At 38.6% G+C, this 21,634-nt stretch overlaps 1 protein-coding gene across 3 annotated transcripts in view; it reads left to right on the top strand.

The window, feature by feature from the left end:
- Window positions 1-21,634, top strand: part of RALGAPA2 (Ral GTPase activating protein catalytic subunit alpha 2) — a 132,841-nt gene that overhangs the window by 2,773 nt on the left and 108,434 nt on the right. For all 3 annotated transcript variants that reach the window (XM_064445503.1, XM_064445502.1, XM_064445504.1), the window contains exons 2-5: window positions 6,575-6,685; window positions 7,347-7,396; window positions 18,417-18,474; window positions 21,554-21,597. In XM_064445503.1, the coding sequence (XP_064301573.1) occupies window positions 6,575-6,685; window positions 7,347-7,396; window positions 18,417-18,474; window positions 21,554-21,597 (263 nt within the window). The remainder of the gene's footprint in view (window positions 1-6,574; window positions 6,686-7,346; window positions 7,397-18,416; window positions 18,475-21,553; window positions 21,598-21,634) is intronic.

Genomic DNA, 21,634 nt, shown 5'->3' with positions numbered 1-21,634 from the left:
AAGTGTATAAAATATTTTCTTTGCTTGTTTTCATTTTTGTGTTGGTTTTGTGTTTTTTTGTTTGTTTTTGGTTTTTTTAATGGTACTATGTATCTAAGTGCCTAAGGGCAGGAATTTGAAAAGACAGGAGAAGATACCTTACCTGCATTGTGGTTTGCCTTTTAACTGTGTAGGTGCTATTGCTCACGTGCTGTACAAACACTATTATTATAATAACGTCATGTTTCACTGTAAAAAAAATTTGGGGAAATTCTTTGTTAATGAGGTGAGGTTTAGCAAGTTTTGTGAAACCACCCTGGGAAAGATTGGATTAAGAGACTGTAGGGCGAGCTCGCAGACCTTGCATCTCTTCCTCTTCCCCCAGCCTCACTAAAATAAACGGACTTGAAGAAATAAGAAATACAGCAACTTTCTGTTAATGTTCTCCTTTCAGCCTCTCGTAAAGACACACCTGACCTCAAGGCACGACTAGTTTAAGGTAAAATACTGGACTTGCTATGGTTATGCCCATTAAGATGCGAGTGTTGCGTTTTTGCGTGCCAGCGCGGTACAGAGGAGGTTGTCAGGCTCCTGTGACAGACCTGACGGGGGGCACAAATGGAAAAATACCCCTGTTAGTGTGACAAAATTAATTTATGTCCCAAAGCAGATGGTACAGAATGCAGTGTTGTCTGGCAGCTTTCTGTAAAGAGGGAAACCTTTTGCCCATGTGGCAAATGGGGTAAAAATACACCCGTCATTTCTCAGGAAATATCTTTTCTCCTGAGTGTCTGTTACATTTGGAGGTGGTGACCTGATTTTTTGATTAAACTTATTATTGAACATTGGTTTTAAGTGAGAATTGTTACCAGTGCCAGAGGGCTGGGTAGCATATTAGTGGCTTATTGGCTGAAGTGCTGTGAAATGATGGCTGGCTGTCTTCTAGCGGGCGGGCTTGATTGCAGGGGCTGTTGGAGCAGGCTCTGGTTATGCTCCGAGATGCCCGCTTTCCAGAGCGTCGGTGTAAACATTCTAGATAATATGGGAGTGGCTTTTTGAAGGTAATATCTTCATACGTATCTTTACAAGTGTGTGTTTTATGGTATTATTGAGTGCTGAAAATGAAGCAACACATGGTAAGAACTCCTGTATTTAAGGAAAATAAAGCTTTTGGTGTAAAGGCTCAAAAATAGTTGGATATTTCTTCCCCCCACCCCCTTCCCAGTGTGGCACTTCTGGGCTGGTGAGGGGTAGGAGTGTGCGTGCCTTAGTGTTCCTCCCACCCCAGTCATTTCACTCCCTGAACCCAGCTACTTCACTCGGGCCATAGTGGCACATGCTCTCAAAATAACTGTTCCTGTTTTTACGGTTCCTTAGGATGCCATCTTTTCTTCCTTTGTTAGCTTTAAATCACAGGAATTAAACTGTAAACAAAATGACAGTTATTCTTCTGAGATCCTACTGGTGTAGGAGGATAAAAATCAGAGAAGAGATGATAATAGGGGAGGGTTGAGGGAAAGGAATGTGTGTTTCTGTAAATAAGGGGTTATGTGAGCACCAGGGTCAATAACACCCACTTTTTCATTGCTTCAGGTCTCTTAGCTACCATCTGCCTAAGTTTGTCCAATACCCAAACTGAAAGAAAAGATTCCCGTTATATTTTTTGTTGCTTGTAACACCTCTCAAGTCTCTAATGTGCATTAGGATCTGAGTTCCTGCTGCTGTGGAGTAGTCTGCGTGCATGACAACACAAAACACAAACCAGAAAAATAACATTGAAGTGGATGTTTACTTGTGTTAGGTAAATGACCAGAAAATTTCCTTTATGTTTTTATTGCTATGAAGTTGTAGTAACTTTCAGAACTTTTGTAAAGTCAGTAGGAACTCTTTTTCCAAATACAATGTGTGGAAGTGTCACTAGCGTGGGCTTTTTTAGAATAGACTTGAAAAATAATGATCATATAAATGGTGGTGGTGACACAGAAGTTTGGCTTTTTCACACTGATTGGCTGTAAGCGAAGCCCTCTACACTCTTTCCCAGAATAGTTTCTATGGGACATTTTAGCATAAAAATACATCTTTGCTCTTTAAGACACTGTTTCTGTGGCTGGTCTTGGGTTAAAAAAATTTTTTTTTTTTTAATGGAAAGGTTTCTTTCAATGTTTTCTCCTCCAGTACAATTGAAATGTTTAGTTTAATGTCTTTGCATGGCTTAGTATATTTCCCTTGGATTTTTCTTCTGGCTTCAAAAATTGCTCTGTCATGACACAGTATCTTTTATGAATAATGGTGCAATGGGAACAACAGCTACTGTCTGCTGGGGTACTCCGGTAATCTAGATGACATCGCTGTTTGCTCATGCATAAAATGGGATGGACACGACTCTAAGTTTTTATTTCATGAAGGTGATGAGCATTTTCTTTATGGTGTTGTTATTGTTACTAATTTTGGAGTGTGATTTGCCTGAGAACTTTGTTGGTTGAGGGTGGAAATTCTGAAGTTGGTCTATAGGCAGTCTCTGAACAGACTCTGGTGATTCCAGTTGGCCACCACCATTCCCATTATGCTTAGAAATAAGGAAGAAACAGGAGCTTACCCATTGCTGCTGTTGAATATGCTGCGAGCTGCCTGGAAGATGGTGACAACAATTCAGTTGAATTAAGGGGCTGGATTTTCAATTTGTTTATACTGGATGATAACCTTGTTTTGAAAGTAGCACTGGTTTGGTGCAGTTGCCAAACCCAAATTGTTTTACAGACTTGTGGATAGCACTGATCCTGGACTTTGATATTTGCTGGGGTGGATTGTTAGACCGTGTACACGCTCACACTTGTTTTTGAGCATCCTGATGAACGAAATCGTGCATCAGAAGACTGGGTGCCAGCTGGAGTTCAAATTAATAGCGTGCGCTTCGGAGCCTGTGCTGTTGCACTTCGCTCCTGGGTGCATGCGTAAAAGCTGGGCTGTTTGCAGAGTTATAGTACTTTACGTGTATTTCAACCAGGTCATTGAAGAAACTGCCGTTTACATCCTGGACCGGGAAAGGGCAGCGTCTTGTGCTCTGGTGCCTGCGCTGGGAGTGCTGCTGCTAATGGAGGCGGGGTGCTGCTGTGTCCCTTGCTGTTACCCTCTTCTCCGCTGAGCAGTGGACAAGTATATGGTAGAGCTGGTATGGCCTCGCACAGACTTCGGTTTAGATTAAATATGGAATTCGTTTGGTTACCAAGTGCAGGCCTTAATTTACATTTTTTAAATAAAAAGATTAAGAAAACCCCCTGTGTATACCATTGAACTCCCTCAATCAAAAATGAGATGATAAAGGAGAGTAGTGGGGTTTTTAGTTATGGCACTCTCGGTTTGCACAGTTCTGTACAGCTTGATTAATACAAGCTTAGTAGAAATTTTCACGTAGAGACATTCAACGTGATTGCTTCCAAACTTGCTGAATTTAGAACAGCTGTTGTTCCTTAGATTTCATGTCAAATTTGAGGTGTTAATATTATGTTAATTGTTCTAATTTAAGGTTTTTTTGTAGTAATGGTATGTTTCTGTGCTGACATTCTTTTGAAAAAATGAAGGAAAAATTATCTTCTAGGCGTTTTTTTTTTTTAGCATCTAAAGCTCTAATCTGAAAGTGTGGGATGTGGTTTTGGGTTTCTTTTTTGTTCTTTTTTTCTTTTGGAAGGTAAGTAAAAATCATATGTCATTTCTGGGGCAAGGCTGGTAATAAAAGTTCATCATTAACCAGGGTATGGCTGCAGGGTTGTCTCTTCACTGCCTTTAACTTTTTAAGTACTTGAGATAAAGAAAAACCCCCAGGATTGAGGAACTTTGCATAAATAACATAAAGCCAAGTGACTTTGGAAGTTCATGAAATTAAGGGAGGATTTCTAACCTTAAATGACTGCAAGAAGATTTGGTAGTTAACAGAAAAACACAAGGAAAGCTGGTGCAGTAAGGACAGGATTGTTGTCCTCTCTAGAATTTTTTTAATATGAGGAAGAGTAATGGGAGCTAGGCAATAAACTCAGATTCTTATCAAATGGTACCAGAGTAGTTTTCTGCCCTAAATATTAAGCTTAAATGTTAAGGTGGGTCAGGGTGACTTGCAGTCATCTAATAAGCCAACTGTCTCACATTTTCTGTCAAAGAAATGTCACGTGTCCCCTCATGAATGTCTCGCCGTTTCCTATGCGTTGCCCTAAAAGCTGTCAAGTGTTAATTAGATGCATTAGCCAACGGATCACCTACCCACGTTTGGGGAATGGCGTTAGATTACGTGTGTTTTGGAAAGCCACTATGTATCTGGTGGCTGGTAACGCTTGCCAGGCTGTAGTGCTCAGGGTTTTGAGTTCACTAGGCGGCTGCTTTCAGCAGTAGTAATCTGAGAGCTGTTTATCAGTAAATATAAAAGTACAAATGTGAAAATATAACCAAATACCCGCAATTCAATCCCAACCTTGCTGTTTAATTTCCTTAAATGCTTATAAATACTTCTTCTGTCAATGTGATTTGCTAAAAGTCAGTATTTCGTCTTAGGATCTTAAACAGATAAATGGTGTGTGAAACTTTCCATCTGAAACACGGAATGAGCCTTATCCTGCTATAAGTTAAAGATATATAGTAGTGATCCAAGTTACTCTCTTAGGCTTCCTGCCAACTTTTAGTAAATCCTCTCAAGAAGCAGCCTTCCTTGTCACGGTCCCTGTTTGTCTGTGGTGAAACGGGTGGGAGAAGCTGGGCTGTGGGGGAGCCAAAGCGAGCGGAGCTTGTGAGGCTCGGGCGTGCTTGCCGTGGCGCTGCCTGTCTGGAGGTGCTTTCCCTACGAGCCAGCGTGACGTGGAGGGGAGACGGCTGGAAAGGGTGTTGCCACCAGCTGGGCTGGTGTTCCCACCAGCCGGCGATCGGCTCAGCGGGCAAAGACATCGCCTGCCTCTGCTGGGCCTAGGGGAGCAGGGTGAAGAAGCGGCTGTGGTCAGCGCCGCTTCCCGCTGCTCGTCACCGTGAACGCACATGGTGAAAGGGTAGAGAAATGGAGTTTTCTTAATGTATGCAGGAAAAAAAGAAGAATTAGTTTGGTGGTGAAATGCCCAAGACAGCCGTATCTCTGAGCATTGGAATTATTGGGGGTGTGGCTTATTGTATTTTTGATATTTGGTTTTTTAAGTGAAACGGGTGGTGGTGTCAGGATGACAACTTGCATGCAGAATTGCAAGAAAATCTTACTTTCCGAGTGAATATCTACTCTAAGGGCAGTAATGGGAGTATTGTTGGCCACTTTTAAGATTAGAAATTGTTTCCCCGTGTATCTTGCGAAGGAACGTAAGGAACAAAATAGCTCAGTAGGAAAAGGATGTAGCTGTAGGAATGCATGCTTACATCAGAATAACAGATGAGTCACCACTGAAATGCCACATGTATAGAAAAGGAGAATTTACTTTTTTTGATTAGGCAGTTCCTTTCTCCTCCTTTCACAATTTAAAGGGAGCGTTCCCTTTTTGTTTAGATTTTAATGACCTCATTCCTTCATATGCAATCCTCGTAAATGAAAGCCTTGTTTTCTCCTAGAGCTGTATTTAACAGAATGCATTCATAGAGAGGAATAATTGCACTTCGCTTGCAAATTCAAGACCAGTAGTTTATAGGAAACAAATATAATGTAAAAGAGTTTTCATGCACTAATTATTTCCCTAGTACAAGCAACCAAACAAAGCCTTGCTACTGAGCAGTTATTAATTTAAAAAAAAAGAAAAAAAAAAAAAAAAGGAAACAAACCAAAACATTGTCCAAGGCTAAAGTCATTCTTTCTTCTGTAGTTGTGTGATATTATTGGGTCTTCTTGTTGCAATCAGCTTTGTCGTCTTGATTAATGAATGGGTTTCTTGAGAGGTGAAACCTCAATGAGAAGACATGTTGTTAATAATCCTTGCCCTTTATCCTCTTAATTCTGGATGGAGTGATCTGTCTTTTCTTGACCAAGTCAGTTACCATAAAGAGCAAACAGGTTAAGCTAAAGCATGTTTTGCAAGTGTCAGGTTTAGAAAACATTGGATTTTTTTCTTCTTAAAAAAGAAACTTATTTCAAATGTTAGGCCTAAGTTAAGGCTTAGGGAAGTGATGCATGAGTGGGTTTCCGTTCTTTATATTTTTTTTTAATGAATTGGAAATATGATGTTTTCTGAATTGATTTGCTTGTCAGATAAATTGAAGAACTGGATTTTCAATTTGCATACAGATATCATTGCTGGTGTTTGGTTTTTTCCCAATAATAACTGCTTGTTTTGATGATGCAGATGCCATTTAGATAGCTAAGACAGATCCCATGGGTTTCTGGGTTTGTTGGGGGGCTTTTTGTTGTTTTTTTTAAACAAATGAACCTAAGCCACACTGCAAACTTTCATAAATTAAGTGAAAATGGAAACTTCCCTATTTTACTTGCAAGGAAGGAATAACAATTTAGTACAGAATATTTAATTTAGTCACTAAAATTGTTTTGTATTGTATTTATTTCATTATCTGATACTAAATTTGCATGAAGACAACAATTTTCAGCTTTCTCATGTTGTCTGATAACTCTGTTTGTTCCTCTTTTCAGATATTGTGGATGGAAGTGACCGGAAGCAATTTTTTGAGAACAACTATTCTCAAATTTATTTTATATTCTATGAAAACTTCATAACACTGGAAAATAGCTTGAAACAAAAAGGTAAGTTATAGAGTTTTGCCAGCAATTGTTGAGTCAGTTTTCCCTAACTATTCTCAAAAGCATTCTATTAGAGTTTAGCTAATGATTATGTAGTCCACAATTAGCTATATTTGCATTAACATTTTCATGCATTATTAATTAGTGTTAATATTTTAATTGTACGGTATAGAAGAGACGAGCATGGAAATTGCTCTGAAAGGTCCTACGTAACTGACAAGAATTTTAAACACATTTTCATGGCTAAGTGTCATTTCAGCACAAAAATCAGGTCTTGTGCATTTACATACATATCCTCTCGTCTTGTTTTGAAGTGTTGAAGGCTTTCATCCTACAGCTAAGCTTATGTCTGTTGGGCTGAAGCATTGTCAGAGATCCACAGACCAAATGCCAGCATTGAAGATATGTGGGTAGGAATAGCTGCTTGCCTGGAGATGAGCGCAGTGACAGCGCTTTGCAGGCCTGGGACTCTAGGTGTCCCTCATTCATAATCGAGAGAGGCACTGAAGTTTGGAAACATCTTGCTCTTTTGATGTTAGATAAAGGCAAAGAAAAACAAACAGAGTGCCACATCCTTGACTTCAGTTGAATAAGAACAGTGTGATTTCGCCATCTGCCTCGTACTTTGTATTTACGGCAAACAACATTGTTTTCTGTCTTGCAGGGAATAAATCACAAAGGGAGGAGCTGGACTCCATTCTCTTTGTTTTTGAAGTAAGTTTTCCATTCCATGAAACTAACTTTTATTTTAAATCTCACTGTCATTATATGCTTACTTACTGCTTCTCAATGAGGGGTGAAACCAGGTATCTATCAAATGAGAGTAGGTGTCCGTGACTATGCAAGGTGACAGGCAGAAAAGAACTAGGGCGTGCGTTATGTTTTCAGATACAACAACAATAAAATTTTTATTATGCAGTGGTAGTGTTCGTTGAATGAATATCCAGAGTTAAGAGATTTTATCAAAATGACCTGAAAATCATTCAGTAATATATCTGTCCTAAGGAACTGAGGATCAGCTCTTTGAAAATATCCTGTTGTTTTTCAGCAGAATTTGGGAGCAAGTGATCAGTAGTTGCATAGCCTCTGTTAAGCTGCAGCTGTCAACATAGTCTTTCTTCTTTTTTTTTTTTTTTTTTAAATTAAATCTGTTCTTGCTTCTCTATTTTACAGGGGGGCTAGTTATAAACAACAGTACTTTTCCTCTACGCTTTGTCAGTATGAAGTTCAGTGTTACGTTTATTTTGAATGTGTCACAGCAGGAGTTCGGGCTCTGCTCCTTTCAGATGGAGGCATCTATTATGACTGCAGTATTTGGTCTTGCAGCACAGGGAAAATAAAGGGATAAGAGTTGTCAACTACTGCATATCAGTTTGATCTGAGTGTGTGAAATGTGAATTTGTTTAACCTTTTGTTTGTTTTTTTTAAATTCAGTGCAGCATCTTTCACTTCCAGAAGCATATCCTTCCTTCCCAGCACTGGTGGTCATAGCATTTGCAGTGTCTAGGGAGGAAATATTAGCTAGTTAACTTTTGCATAATCAGGTGAGGATGTCTTTAATTTAAAGAAGAATAGGCTGTGATAGATAATTTTCCAAGGGACCTCTTTAATTAGAGATATTACCTTAAATATACTTGGCTGTGAGAAAATATCACTGGACCAGATGAAAGCCTAACATATAAAAAAGTTTTTATAATGCAGACCAGAAGTCTTCACATAAGCTCTTCCTGCCTCTGAACTCAGACATAGGTGGTGCCTTTAGTTATTTTCTTTAACAATTCATGAAGTAAATAATTGGCCTGATTTCTTTCTTAAAGAGAAATCAACAGAAGATGTATGTATTTACTTTTGTTAATCCAACTACTAACTTTTCACTTGAGTATTGCATCATAGAAATGTTATCTTTGTTTATATTGTGGGTTATTTTTTTGGTAGGGGTGGTAGAAGAAAACGCTTTCAATGGGACTCTAGAAATTGAAATTAAAACAAAGGTTAAATGTTCTCAACTCTTATCCCTCTCTCTGAAAATGGAAAAAAAACCCAACCCAAAAGAAAAACATCTGAAGTATATGGCTTCATTTGTTTGCATTAATATGTAGTTTGTAGTTAGAATAATATTTATATTGACATAAGAATGATGCTGTTCAGCCTAACATGCCCATAATACGAAAAATGGCTGTGAAAATCTTGACATGAAATTCTGGATTTTTGTGGTTTAATCTGAATTTTATGAGGTAGCAAGTTCCTCTCCCCTTTCTTCTCCTTCCTCCCTTAGCTCCTTAGCTCCAGGACTGCATTTTCAGACTGAAATTTGAAAACCAAATGGTGGTTTCTGCTACCTACAGTATTAGTAAAGGAGTCTGCTTTAGGATTTTGCATGAGGCAGTGTCAAGGAACATGAGCTCATATATCTGCTAGTACTGTATTTAGGGCAGGAGAAATTCCTCCTCTCTCCGTACCCCCAGCGGAGAAGGTATCACCGCACTTACTGAGCAAGGCTGTGCAGTTTAATTGGAGCTCATTAATACACTTACCCTGTGGTCTTGAATAAGTAATTAAATTTCTGCGGCTATGTCATTGAGTGGAAAAATAGCTAATGCTTATTTACCTGGTTAAAGTGAATAAATATGTTTTCCTGTGTCTTAAAAATGGGTAGCTAATAACTGTCTGTTTAATGCTGCTTAAAAACGTAAGGAGAGCATACTGTATGAAGAGGGAAAAAAATACGTAGTTATATATGAACAAAGTGTTGCTTTGGGTCCCGATCGAGGAGAATTATACCATAGCCTAGTTGTCACCAGCTTTGAGGAAGAACAAATTGTTTCAGATACTTGTGTGGAATTTGGAGCGATCCACTTCATCGTATTTTATCTCCTGGAAGTAAGTCTGCAATCCGTTTATAACTCTTGACGTTTGATAACTTAATGCATTGTAGGAAAACAGCTTTTTAGAGAGCCTTTTAATGCACAGAGCAAGAATAGATTAGTCTGAACACAGGGCAAGAAAAAATGTAAATGCCAAGTAATTAAACATTCATACTGTAAGCCATAGGAAACAAAACTAGCTGATTGTTAAGCTTGCCATGTTTAAGCCGATGTCAGTGTGAGCCAGAGGTTTCCTAGAGTTTTCTTCTAATTAGCTAAATAGGTAATTACTTAGGATTAACAAATCCTGAGTCCAGGTGCTGAGGGTTAACAGTTTTAAAAAAATAAATAAAAATATTTATGAAAGGAATTGACATCTGCCTTTTCTGGTATAGTTTGGTGGGTATTTTGCTGCTGTTCTCGAGTGACACCTAGTGTGTGTATTCAGCAAAAGGAACAAATGCCTTTTCTGCAAGTGCTCTGAAAGCTAAGTTGACTGGGTTGTAATTCACTGAAGTCTTAGTTTTACCTATCAGCTCTATAGCTTGACCACTCAACAATAACGTCAAACAACATATTAAAGAAGAAACATTAATCAAAGGGAGTAATATGAAAAGCTAACAGTTCATTTTGTAAGGTGCTTTCTTAAAATTAATATTACAGAGTTCTTGGGTCTAATTTTATATTCCCTAAGGTGCTTTGGCCTTGCTTTTTTCCAAATAGGTGGTCATTAAATTATACAGAAACTGATTATCTGTGTTATTTTTCCCTGTTTCAGCTAAAAGGCCAAAATGAGGCAAAAAAAGAAATTTGGATTTTCTCTGGAGAGGCGTAGTTATCTCCAGATTTGTAGTACATTTTCAGAACACGTTATTAGTTTCTTATATCACTGTTCTCTCTGATTTCGGGGCATTGTTTGTTGTAGCTGTCAGCTGAGCACTGTGTGTCACAGAACTCACAAAAGGTCGCTACATTTATGTAAGTTTTCTAGGTCTGTAACAGTATTTTATGCCATCATTTGATTGTGGAGGCTTGGAATTTGTAATATAAAGTATTTTTTTCTTGTAGCATCAGATACTAATTCCTCTGACACTGCATATTTTTTTTTTTTTTTGCATCTGTAGGGAAATAAGATCAGACTGATGGTTTTGATAAAATATAGATCAATTTCTTTCCATTCTCTGTAATTAGGCTTTATTAGTTAAGAATAGCCACTTCTTTCATGCTGATGCAGTCACAAAAATCATTACACTGATTTAACGCTTCCACTGTATGAAATATTTTATTATCAGAATTTTTCAGATGCTCTTTCTGATGTAGTAAAGCTTCCCAAAGTCACTTACAGTAGCTGCTCTTGTTGCTAGAAACTTTTCAGGTACTGTCAGCATAGTGCAGGCCTCGCCGCAGTTGTGTAGATAGCTGAGAAGATGGGGTAGGTCCTCCTGCAGATGGTACGTATGCTGGAAGCTTCTCGCTATGGATGGGTTTACTTGCGCATTTTTTACCAGTGCACATTAATATAACATAAAGTGCCCTTGTGTTTTACGGGTCCTTATTTATAAAAGCATCCTCTGATTTTTCATATAGCTCACACAGAGGTTTGTTTATGCTGTGCTCTCTTGATTTCTCAAAGTCCGTGCTTTGCATGGAACGTCATGTTTCTTGAACTTGGTGTAAACGTGAGCAGTGTGAGTCCCTGCGCCCAGACACAGAGTAAGCACAATTTTAATTTTTTTTTTTTTTTTTTAGAATCTACCAAATTATAACTCTGGAAGGGTCTCTAATGTAACTGCCACTGGCCTTGCAGTGATGATGCTTCCAGACCCTTTTATCTGTCAAGCCTAGCCTTTCCCTGTATGCCTCTTGCCCTGCTGAAATGAGGAGAGGCTAGCTGTGCTTATAAACAGCAATAGACAGAACGGTCTGTTTTGACCTTCCTTAGATTCAGCAGCAAAATTTTAATGTATCATTCCTAGGTCTGACTTGGAGTGCCCTGAGGATGTACACAGCAGGTGGATTTAAATATTAAGTGGATGTAAAATAGAATATAAGTGTGCTGATAACCTCTGCAGTATTTGATATAGACACTCAAACTCATGCTCTGCTTAGGCTTCTATAAAACACTAAGTGTTTTTCCAGACATAATAATCAATAAACTGTTAGACTTGCCCAACCATGCCCTGAGCTCTTTATTTTGTAGTGGTAGCTACTGGTTTTAATGCAATATTATTGTCCTTAGAATCACATCTAAATATAAACTCCAAATGGCCCCATACTCAGAAGATTAAGATGTGGTATAAATCCATTGAAACATGGATTGGTCCGCTCTCAGAATGTGAATGTGACGATTAGGGAAGCAGCTGTATAGCCTAAATTTATTACTGCAGATGTGCACAAGTTACTTGTTCTGCAAATGCTAATGATAATTCAGTATAGGTTTATAATTGGGTATAGTCTGTTAGCAACCCTTTTGAAAAGTAGATTACAGACCATACGCAGTAAATATACTGCATCTGTCAGAGGAACACCTGCTGTGGTGGTGAGTGACCAGATAGCTCTGTGCACTGACGCACTTTGGGAGCATAAGCTTCTTTTTTAGTACTGCCTAGCAATGCACATAAACGTAGTTTTTAAAATGTAGAACAACGGTTCATTCTGGGCTAAGGTTGCTGTGGGTATTTTAAATATCTAATTCTTTCACCACACTGTAGGCCTACTTTATATAGACTACTGCGTGAATTAGCAGTATTGGTTAAGCAGCTTAAAACAAATCTCAAAGCCAGTGGTGATTTTTAGCAGGTCGTTCTCAATTTCATAAAAACCTGCATCAGTGAAACTTTCAGCAGTTTTTGATTCATGACTCTTAGAAGACCCTTGTGCTGTGTTGCTATTTTTATGAATGTGCAAAAGGATGTTTATATCTGTAGCATTTTCTTAGGGTGGTTTGCTTATCTTAGGATGTTGCTCCTAATTACTTGCTACGTTTTGAGTAAAACTGAGTACAACTGAATTGTGCAGAAATAAATTGTACGTTGAAACTGGCCAATGTGAACAGTACTTGTAAAATTCCTTACAAAGAATAATAAAGCCAAGTTGTTGTTGAGTTTATTGCCACAGGTCCTGGTTTCTAATTTCTTGGGCTTATCCCCTTTATTTACCGTTTTTACTATTTGCATTTTCCTCATGTCTGTCCAGCTCAGTGGCTTAATTTCCCCATCTGTAGGTTATCTTAGACTTGAAAGCAAATTACCTGTAGGAGTTGCAGCTTTAAATTCAGGTTCTAGGTTCTGTTACAGCTTTTCAGTCGGTTCCCTTTGCCTACTGTGATTACCAGCTCTGCTGCACAACCTCAGGTCTGTCACACAGACTTGGTTGGCCAATTCTCAAGCTCAATAGAGTAAACAGGGCTTATTTGTTTATAACAATAAAATTCCTTATAGCCCTTCTTTCCTACACACAGAAAATGACTTTTTGAACTATCTACAGTTTGTTCTGCCATAATTCTGAGCAGTTCATCTATTAATGTAACATTGATGTTATTCTTACGGCATTCTGTTGTAAATTGTAACTCTTGCATATGTTCGACCTTGGAGATCTTGTTCTTCAATGTTATGCCTAGGGCAAGAATAAGTATTTGCGTGCTTTGGGCAGACGTTTTCCCCTCAATGAATAACTGTAAATAATTTATTGATGCTATTAATGGAGTTTCCCTTTATTTAGATAGTATGCCTGCAGCAGCTCAAACTTCATTAGGCTCTAGGCTTCACCTAAATAAGTGAATAATAGAAAAAAGAATAGGAAAATTTCTAAATTACTGCAGATTTTAGTAGTTGAACACTCTGAAACTCTTGTGGAGATGCCACCAAACAGGACTTGAACGTAGAGGCACGGGAGAGCTACTCTACGTTTGACTTGGCTTGAAGTAGATCCACCTGCCACTGACTAATAGAAACTCCTTACGGTGTACAGGTTGTATCAACAAACTAGTTTTTTTTTTTCTCATAATTCATCCTCCTGGAATGAACATTATCCTGGACTTGTCATTGACATCGCCTCTGAAAGCATGTCCAGTCAGCAAGAACACGTTTGTTTTGTTGTTATTTATCAAGAGACTCTGCATAGCGTGTTACAGAACAGCTTCTTGCAGCTCTGGGAGGCAGGCGACAACGCTTATCGTCTCACTTTTGTGTAAGTTAGGCTGGAAAACATCCAGGCTGTAGGGATCTTCAGTGTAGGATGTGGTAACAGCCTTAGCTTCCTCTGCGTTCTACAACAGGGTAGCGCAGCACACAGTAATAGGCACAAAGCTACCGATCATGACATGATTCAACAAAGCTGGCAAAAATAAAACGCTTCCTAAAAGAAATCGCAGTATTGGTTAAGTCAGAGTGAATCTGTTGAAATATAAACCTTGGTATCTTTTTATTTTACTTTGATAACATAGAGAGATATATCTTTCAAAAAGCAGCATCCTGTGTAAACTAAGATTTAAACGTAACATTATTCCTAGTCATGCAGGAAGTCCAGAAGAAAAAGAACTATGGATAATCAGTTAAAAGAACTGACAGATACCCTGATGTGTTGATCAGTAGTAATACCTAATTTCTATTTCAAGTGTGCTATAATGGATTACCATATAGATGCAGCAAAGCACTAAGCATTAAATAGATCTATGTGTTTTCTGAAAAAGCAATATTATTTCGCACTGTGGGGTTTCTTAAAATATTTCTTATTAGTGTACTGTGAAACTAGAAACACGATGTCAATAGCCAGTTTGGATTCACAGCGGTATTGCTAAAAGTCTAGGCTGGAGTGGAGGAAACTATCATTTGTTTTATAGGAATAGCAATGTGTGGGTTTTAGAACACCAGGGGTTGGGAGAGTGTAGAAAATGTTCTTGGAAATGCGAAGTTGAAAGGACAACGACTGGAGCTTGTTCATGACTTATGCAATCTTATGTCACACTGTAACACTGTCTAATGCACACGTGCAAAAATTACTAGAGAAGAGGCATCTAGCTATGGCTTTCAGTTACCTTGTAACGTGCGCAAGTTTTTATTGAATAGCTAAGACTTTTAACCACGCTAACTTATTTTGCATTGCAGGAGCAAGTGTGGGCTCTGAATTTGGATTATTTATATTTGTTCTCATCTGCTGCAAAGCTTTCATATCTTCATTAGGTAGCTGTGATGCAGTCTAATTTGTTTGTTTAGTTTTTTTGATGACTTCTGTTTACTGTTTGGTAGAGCAATGCAGGTGGTTAATCTTTGCATTTTTTCAAAGTGCATCCATATGTTCTATTTTTTCCTTGTTTTGAGATGCTGAAAAGGAGAACGGTGTGAGAAATTACTGAAGTGTCTCAATTTTTGCTGTATGAAAAGACATTGGGATATGGAAGCTTTCCTCTGATAGGAACCTCTGTCCTCATACTGTTTATTTCAACCCTTGAGTTGTTTTGATTCAGTCACCTGAGGCAGGTGTTTGATTCTGTGGTTTTTATTTTTTTTAAAGAAAAAGCCTGTAAGCACGTTCCTTTCTTCCCCAACCCTGCCCGGCTTCATGCAGTTTAAAGTTTAAGCTTGCTTCTCCTGGTGGTTGTTGCGCTCTGCAACAGCATTTGTTTTCCAGGTTTTCTCTGGGCATAACCTAAAGTTCGCTAACACTCGGATGCGAGAGTTGTAAGTTCTTTTTCAAAATGGGTCTTCATTATGCAGCTTTGCCACCTCGTCAGCTTACACAGCTTACACCTTATCATAGTTCACTTTCTGGAAGTGAACCGTGCGTTCAAGTTCAGGTGAAATTGTGTCACACAGAAGGTAGCGCCTTTGCTGCGTGCCATCGCGCCGCTGGCCTTTCCCAAATAACAGTTAACGCGCCTTGCGTCTTGTGAGGGGGGCGTAGGAAAACCCAGCTTCCTTCAATGGGCTGTTGTGTTTTGAAACAGCCAGCAAGTGGTGGTTATTTGTTTTGATCCTGAATCAGCTGGGATGTGTACACTGTAAAATTGCTCTAAGAACATTGCTGAAGCTTTGGGGAAATACGTATCAATTCTTTTGGCAGCTGAGGAAAATTTAGTTGTACATCATCAGATTACTTTCATTTGTAACACGTGAGTATGCCATGCCTGGTGTTGAAGTATACATCAGATGTCTAGTGAACTAGACATGTATTTTATAAACATAATTTTTGTTTTACAATAAAGAACTTTACTGTAATGTCTGAAATATACTAACATATGCATTTTCACTAGTAGTATTACCAGATTTTGACAAACTTCTAATAAAACGTACTGATACAGAAGTGGTGCTTGATTTTTTTTGAGGTTTAATACAATTGGTTCTCAAAAGTTAGTGTTTTGAAACAAATGAGAGAGAATTTACATCCAAAGGCAAGCTGAAGGTGTCTTGTTAGTGTGGCTTGCAAAAGGGAATTGGGTTTGCTCTGATGAGCTGCTGCACTAACCATGACTTAAACAATGGAAACAAAATATATGTGTTTTTGTCTGGTTTTCCATAATAAACATGAAGATGTGGGGGGGTTCCTCCCTGCGGTGTATTGTGACACCTGAGGCCAGACCATTTTTTGTTGCCAGTTTGTCGTAGGGTTTTGTTTAACGGAGCCTTTCCTCCTGCGCTTTGGGGTTCAGTATGGGACCAGCCCAGCGTGTGCCTGGATACAGGCCGAGCTCTGCACGCAGAGGGCCACCACCCTTGCAGTGACTTGAAGAATTCATGATATAGGTTAGAAGCTCCTTTCTGCCCTGTGCCAAATTAGGTTAAGATTAATATCAGAAATAGTCATGAGAAGTGGTGGGCTGCTAGTATTTCAATACTTAGATGGATAATGATAATTCTTTGTCTGTGGATCCTGCAATCTGATTGGCAGAAACGTGGTCCTTAACCAACAGGTAAAGCCGAAATGTGAATCACGGCCTCATTTTTTAGCCAGTCAGATCCTTCATCCCAAGCACGTTCCTCCTGCCCACGAACGGGGAGCTAGACCTCTGGCCACCAGCCTCCCACTCCTTCAGACCCTGCTGCCACTGTGTCCTGGGGAGGGAGCTGTGGGAGTAATGCTGAGACAGAATGCGACGAGAGCGTAGAAGGGATGTGCCCAATTTATATTTTTATTCTAAACAAACTTTTAGAAATGCCAAATACTATTTGGGGAGCATGTTCTATGGTAAAGATGCAAAGGAAGACCAGTCTGTGTGACCTGAGGTCTAGTTCCCTAAGTCTATGAACTTGTCGTGACTTCCATCTTCTGCCATGGAGAAAGGAATGTTCCATTTTCAAAGAGACTCTATTTTGAGTGCTGTATATAATTTCTGAAGCACTTTGTTGTCAAAAATAAAAAAGTCTGTCTTATTCCATCTCTCAAGCATACTATTTTAACAGCAATAATGATTCATGTGTTGGCCATCTCTGAAGGATTGCCTAAAATGCCAATTTTTGCTTTCTTGGCTGTGACGCTTTATTTCCTCTTGTCAGCTTTTATGTGCGAAAGACCAACAAATGGGTCACCGTTGCTTAAATGACTTGTCATTCGTTTTGCATCCTGCATGTAGTATCTCTGGAAACTTGATGGCGCTTTGTTGTGCAGAAGTTTGTTCAGTGATTTTGTTTGATAATTACCAGGAACTCTGACTGTTAGTTGTTTATAATGTTGTTTAACTTACTTTTAGTTCAAAACTAGATGTTGAAAATAATTTCCCTTTTAAATATATCTTAATTTCATATTTGAATGGCTGAAAAGTTGTAAGATCCAGACACATTTTCCTGTGAAATTAACATGAAACCATGTTTGTTAGCTTACTTCTTTTGAGAGGCTGAGCAGCAAGAAGTTAGCTGTCCTGTGGCACTAACACCTACCTGCTGAGCCCTAGTCTGTACTGCTAAGAGTTAAAAAGGAGAGAAAAAGGATGGGGGTGGGGTGGGTGGGGTGTCTTCGAGCCTGTTAACTTAATGTCCTTTAAAAGCTGTATTTGCCCAAGTAAGACCCCAAAACAGGTTTGTTTTATCCAGATTATTTAATAGCATTACCATCCACTGAACTGATGAAGGTCAACATTTGGTAGCCCCAACTGTTCTTCGCAACTAAGATTATAAGACTCTGTTCAGGAAAGCACTTAAGCATATGCGTAAATTGCTTTGCTTTGTCGGTGCCCTGTAGCGTTACAAGACTAAGGGGGAATGGGTTTGACCACAGCCTCTTTCTTTGTTTTTTTTCTGCCTCTGTTAGGATCAGTCCAAAACTACAGAGGCAGACAACTACCCATTATTCCACAGAAGTGCTTTATTAACTGCATGTGCTGTGAATTAAATTAGTCTAGCCTTGTGTAATTTGGCTTGGTTTCACTCACCAACTGAAACCACAGGTAAATCATCTCGCAGCAAAAATAACTGCACCGCTGTTCACCTCTGCCTTAGCCGAGAGATCAGACCCCATTAGCTGATGAAAAGACAGGCCTAAGCCACAGAAGCTCAAAATCTGGACTGTATCAATCTACCGGTAGTCATTACCAGACACTTCAGAAAAATGTAACCCAAAGCCAGCTGCTTAGAAATCTGTAACTTCATTAGAAATCAGTTGATATTCTGGAATACCAGGGCTTTGCAAGACAGTGGGAAAGTGAAAGCGCCTCCTGACAGTGTCATGGTATTTTATTCAGGACCATTGCAAGTGCCTTTCTCCGTAAGGAGAGAGTAGAGTAATGGGCAGGAGTCCTTACTATGATAGGTATTTGCTTTCTATTGTGTTCTCTCTGTACACATTACCATTTCATTTGTCTTGTGTATTAGTTTCTCTGTATCCTTTGAATGAGCCAGTTTATTATGGAAAATGTGACTATTTAGTTTTGTTTCCTGCAGAAAATATTGCAGCTGCTACCTGAGAGGATTTTTTATCGATGGCATTTTCGCAGTATAGGTAAGAAGGAATGGTTTAAAAACATTCTAGTACAAATAAAATCAATGTTTTCTGTAGTCACTTCCCATGTTCAGCAAGTCCTGTTAATCACAGAATCCCTAGTATCGCCCATACACAAATAGTACTTACGTACGAGATGTGCAGCTGAAAATTCTGGAACCATATGGAAAATCTTTTTACCTGCTACAACAGCTCTGTATGTTCCTCATTTTGTGTGGTTTTGGTTGCCTGCTTCATACTTATTTCACACAAATGCTTTTTAAAATTTTATATCCCTAGATTTGCCTGGGTTCTCTTTCATGTGCTAGAAGCTGTCAAGATAATGGGGGTTATAAACCAGCACACCTTTTTCTAATTACATCTCCCTTTGTATTCACAGGCTAACACCAAAAATTAAGACTGAGGAGGGTTGTGGAATCTGTGTGTGACCCTCTTGCAAATTTGCGTTATGATAGTCTTTTGCAAGGGATCATACATGAGATGCCCATACAAATCCGTACACGCTGCTCTTTGCCTAATGATAGATACTGTGCTGAACTTGGCCCTTGCCACCTCCTGGAAATTTATGCTGTAAAACTTATGCTGTGAATAGGTGGCTGTTTGGTGGTTGAGCACAGGCTGTGCTAAACTGAATGCAAACCGTTGGACTGGTGCAGTGAACAGGAGCTTAATTTCTTCTCTGATATTCCTGTACTCTCTGTGCAGTTTAATTCATTATTATTTGTGAAATGCTCAGCTGTCATGCTGTTGTGGGAACTAAATGAGGAACTAAATTTCTGGTTTAGAGCTGGGATAGTGAAGGCAAGATATTAAGGACAAAAGTATAAACTTTTTAGTAGCTCTTTCTGATCAATTTTTCTTTTAATGAGGTCCACAACTTTACTGGCCTTTATAGATAGAATTCTGAATACATGGTATTTCTGCATGTTTGGCCCCAGGTGTCTTTCACCGATTCTCATATAATGGAGGATTTGCCAAGCATCACAATAGAACATGAAGTTGGCCATGACAGACACCAGATACCTATGGATGGCATTCACTTGGTCAAACCGAGAGACCATCCCTCCTTTCCCCATGCTCCTGTGGTACCGACTGTACAGGTTCTAGCTTCTGCACTAGAGAGAAGACCTGGAGTTAGTAAAGCTTAAAGCTCTGGGTTTTTGGTTTTTTTTTTTTTTTTTTCCCTTAGTCTCCTGTCCCTTCTGCATGCTTTGTGGGGCAGGTGTTCTGTGGAAAAAGGCTTCATAAGCACGGAACTGAAGGTTGTATTGCAACACATCCATAAAAAAGAACAAAATAAAGTTGCCAAGTTATTTACAGCACACACTAAGAGTGCTTGGCTTAAAGCACTCCATGTTCTCCCACTAGAGTTGTTTTCTTTTAAGCATAAAGATAATAGATATCTAACAGGCCTGGTTTAGTCACTCGTGAACTTCGGAAATCTAAATAAGAAAAGCAGAGTTAATTTTTCTGAACATCTATTGTGTGTTTTAGAAGTTTTCTTACAGTTTGTATAGGAATTTCAACTAGATTTTAAAATCAGATTTGAACATTAATGCTATAGGGAAAAAAAGTTTTCTTGTCTTCAAACTAAAGATAGTTAACATTTTAATGATTTAAATATTCCCTGTGGCCTACAGTGCTTGTACAGTGAATGTTTTGACGCTGTGATCAAGTACAGGAGCCAGAAAGCAAAATTTATTCCTCTCGTCATTTGACCAGATCGAATAAAGCTAAAGTCAAATGGGTGCAGAAATACTGAAAGGTGGAGTACATTTATTTTGATAGTCACAGCACCTAGAACTACTTCATTGGATTTCCACTTGATAATTTCCTCTGAATTACACATCTTTGATTCACCCCTACCTTGAAAATTCGGCTTCTGAATACTACCAAAGTGCTCGCAATGTTTTGTTTTGCTCATTGTTACAGCAAATGTTATGCTGCTTCGGGGGGGTTATATTTCTTTTAAGTAGTACATTTTTGCTGTTGTTTGGTTTCCAGCACTATTTCATCAGCTGCCACATTTTTCATCAGAACAATGAATTTGCTGTTGCAGAAGAAATAATGATTGGAAGTTAAAGGTCAAGGAAAGGGCTGTTGTCACATTTCCAGTTAGCACCGACAAAAATAAGAGGCTACTTTACTATACTTTACTACCATTTTGTCTGAATTACTCCAGAACAAATTGGTTTTAGTCAGTTGTTTTATAGCTAATATATTTTTTATATTTATGCTTCTCTTGAATAGTCATATTTGGATAATTTTTTAGCTGTGTCCAATAAATAAGCTAGAAATTTGGCAGTGCAAGTATTTACAGCTGTACCTTGTGATTTGATTTTGCTTAAAGTTCACGTGCATTAATATGTATTTTCTCTATACGTTAATAATTGCCATTTAGTACTGTGAAATGGTGAGATCTTGAGGGAAGGACCACTGAGGGAAGGACCACACTTAAGGAATGTAAATAATTCACAAATCCAGGAGAAATAACGGCTGAGTGCTACAGCATGTTACTTTTCTTAGAATTGGCTTAAAAATGTTTTTTTAACTGAAGCATTTAATGTATACTCTCTAACTTTTAGGTCAGGCATTTGAAGTTAAGGGCAGTTAGCCTGATATTTCTAAAACCAGAGTAAAAATATTTTGCAACTTTAATAGTTGTGTTTTATAGGCAAGGCTGTAGTATAGATTTCTAGCATCTTTTTCTTGCCATTATTGTCAATATTACTGTATTTGAATGCATTAATCCTACAGATCGGGCTTATTGATGTTTCCAAATCTAGTAAGTCAAAATTTCCCCTAGATACCTTACTTTTAATGAAAATAACTGAGAATTTTTTATCTGACTGAAAACAAAGTCAAGATATATTTAATCTCCTAGCACTGATTATTGTAATTAGATTTGCTTTGGGTTTTTCCACCCCATAGTTTTCTTTTTCCTAAACGCCAGTGCACTAGCCACACGGTAAATGGCATTAAAGTAGCCTCTTCTGTAGTGTTTTTATAAAGAACACATTCTGGTGGAAAGTGACCATCTTAGTATGTGATACGTGCCTATTTAATTTTTCTAATGCAGGGTCGATTTTGAAGAAACTTTTGCACACTGGAAATTCTCTCAAGGTATTTCTCTTTGATGTATCCATATTTCTTTTCCCTT

This window comes from Phalacrocorax carbo, chromosome 3 (genome assembly GCF_963921805.1).
Source record: "Phalacrocorax carbo chromosome 3, bPhaCar2.1, whole genome shotgun sequence".
Lineage (NCBI taxonomy): Eukaryota > Metazoa > Chordata > Aves > Suliformes > Phalacrocoracidae > Phalacrocorax > Phalacrocorax carbo.
Note: the sequence above shows the minus strand (reverse complement) of the source record. Positions and strands in the feature narration are given on the sequence as shown.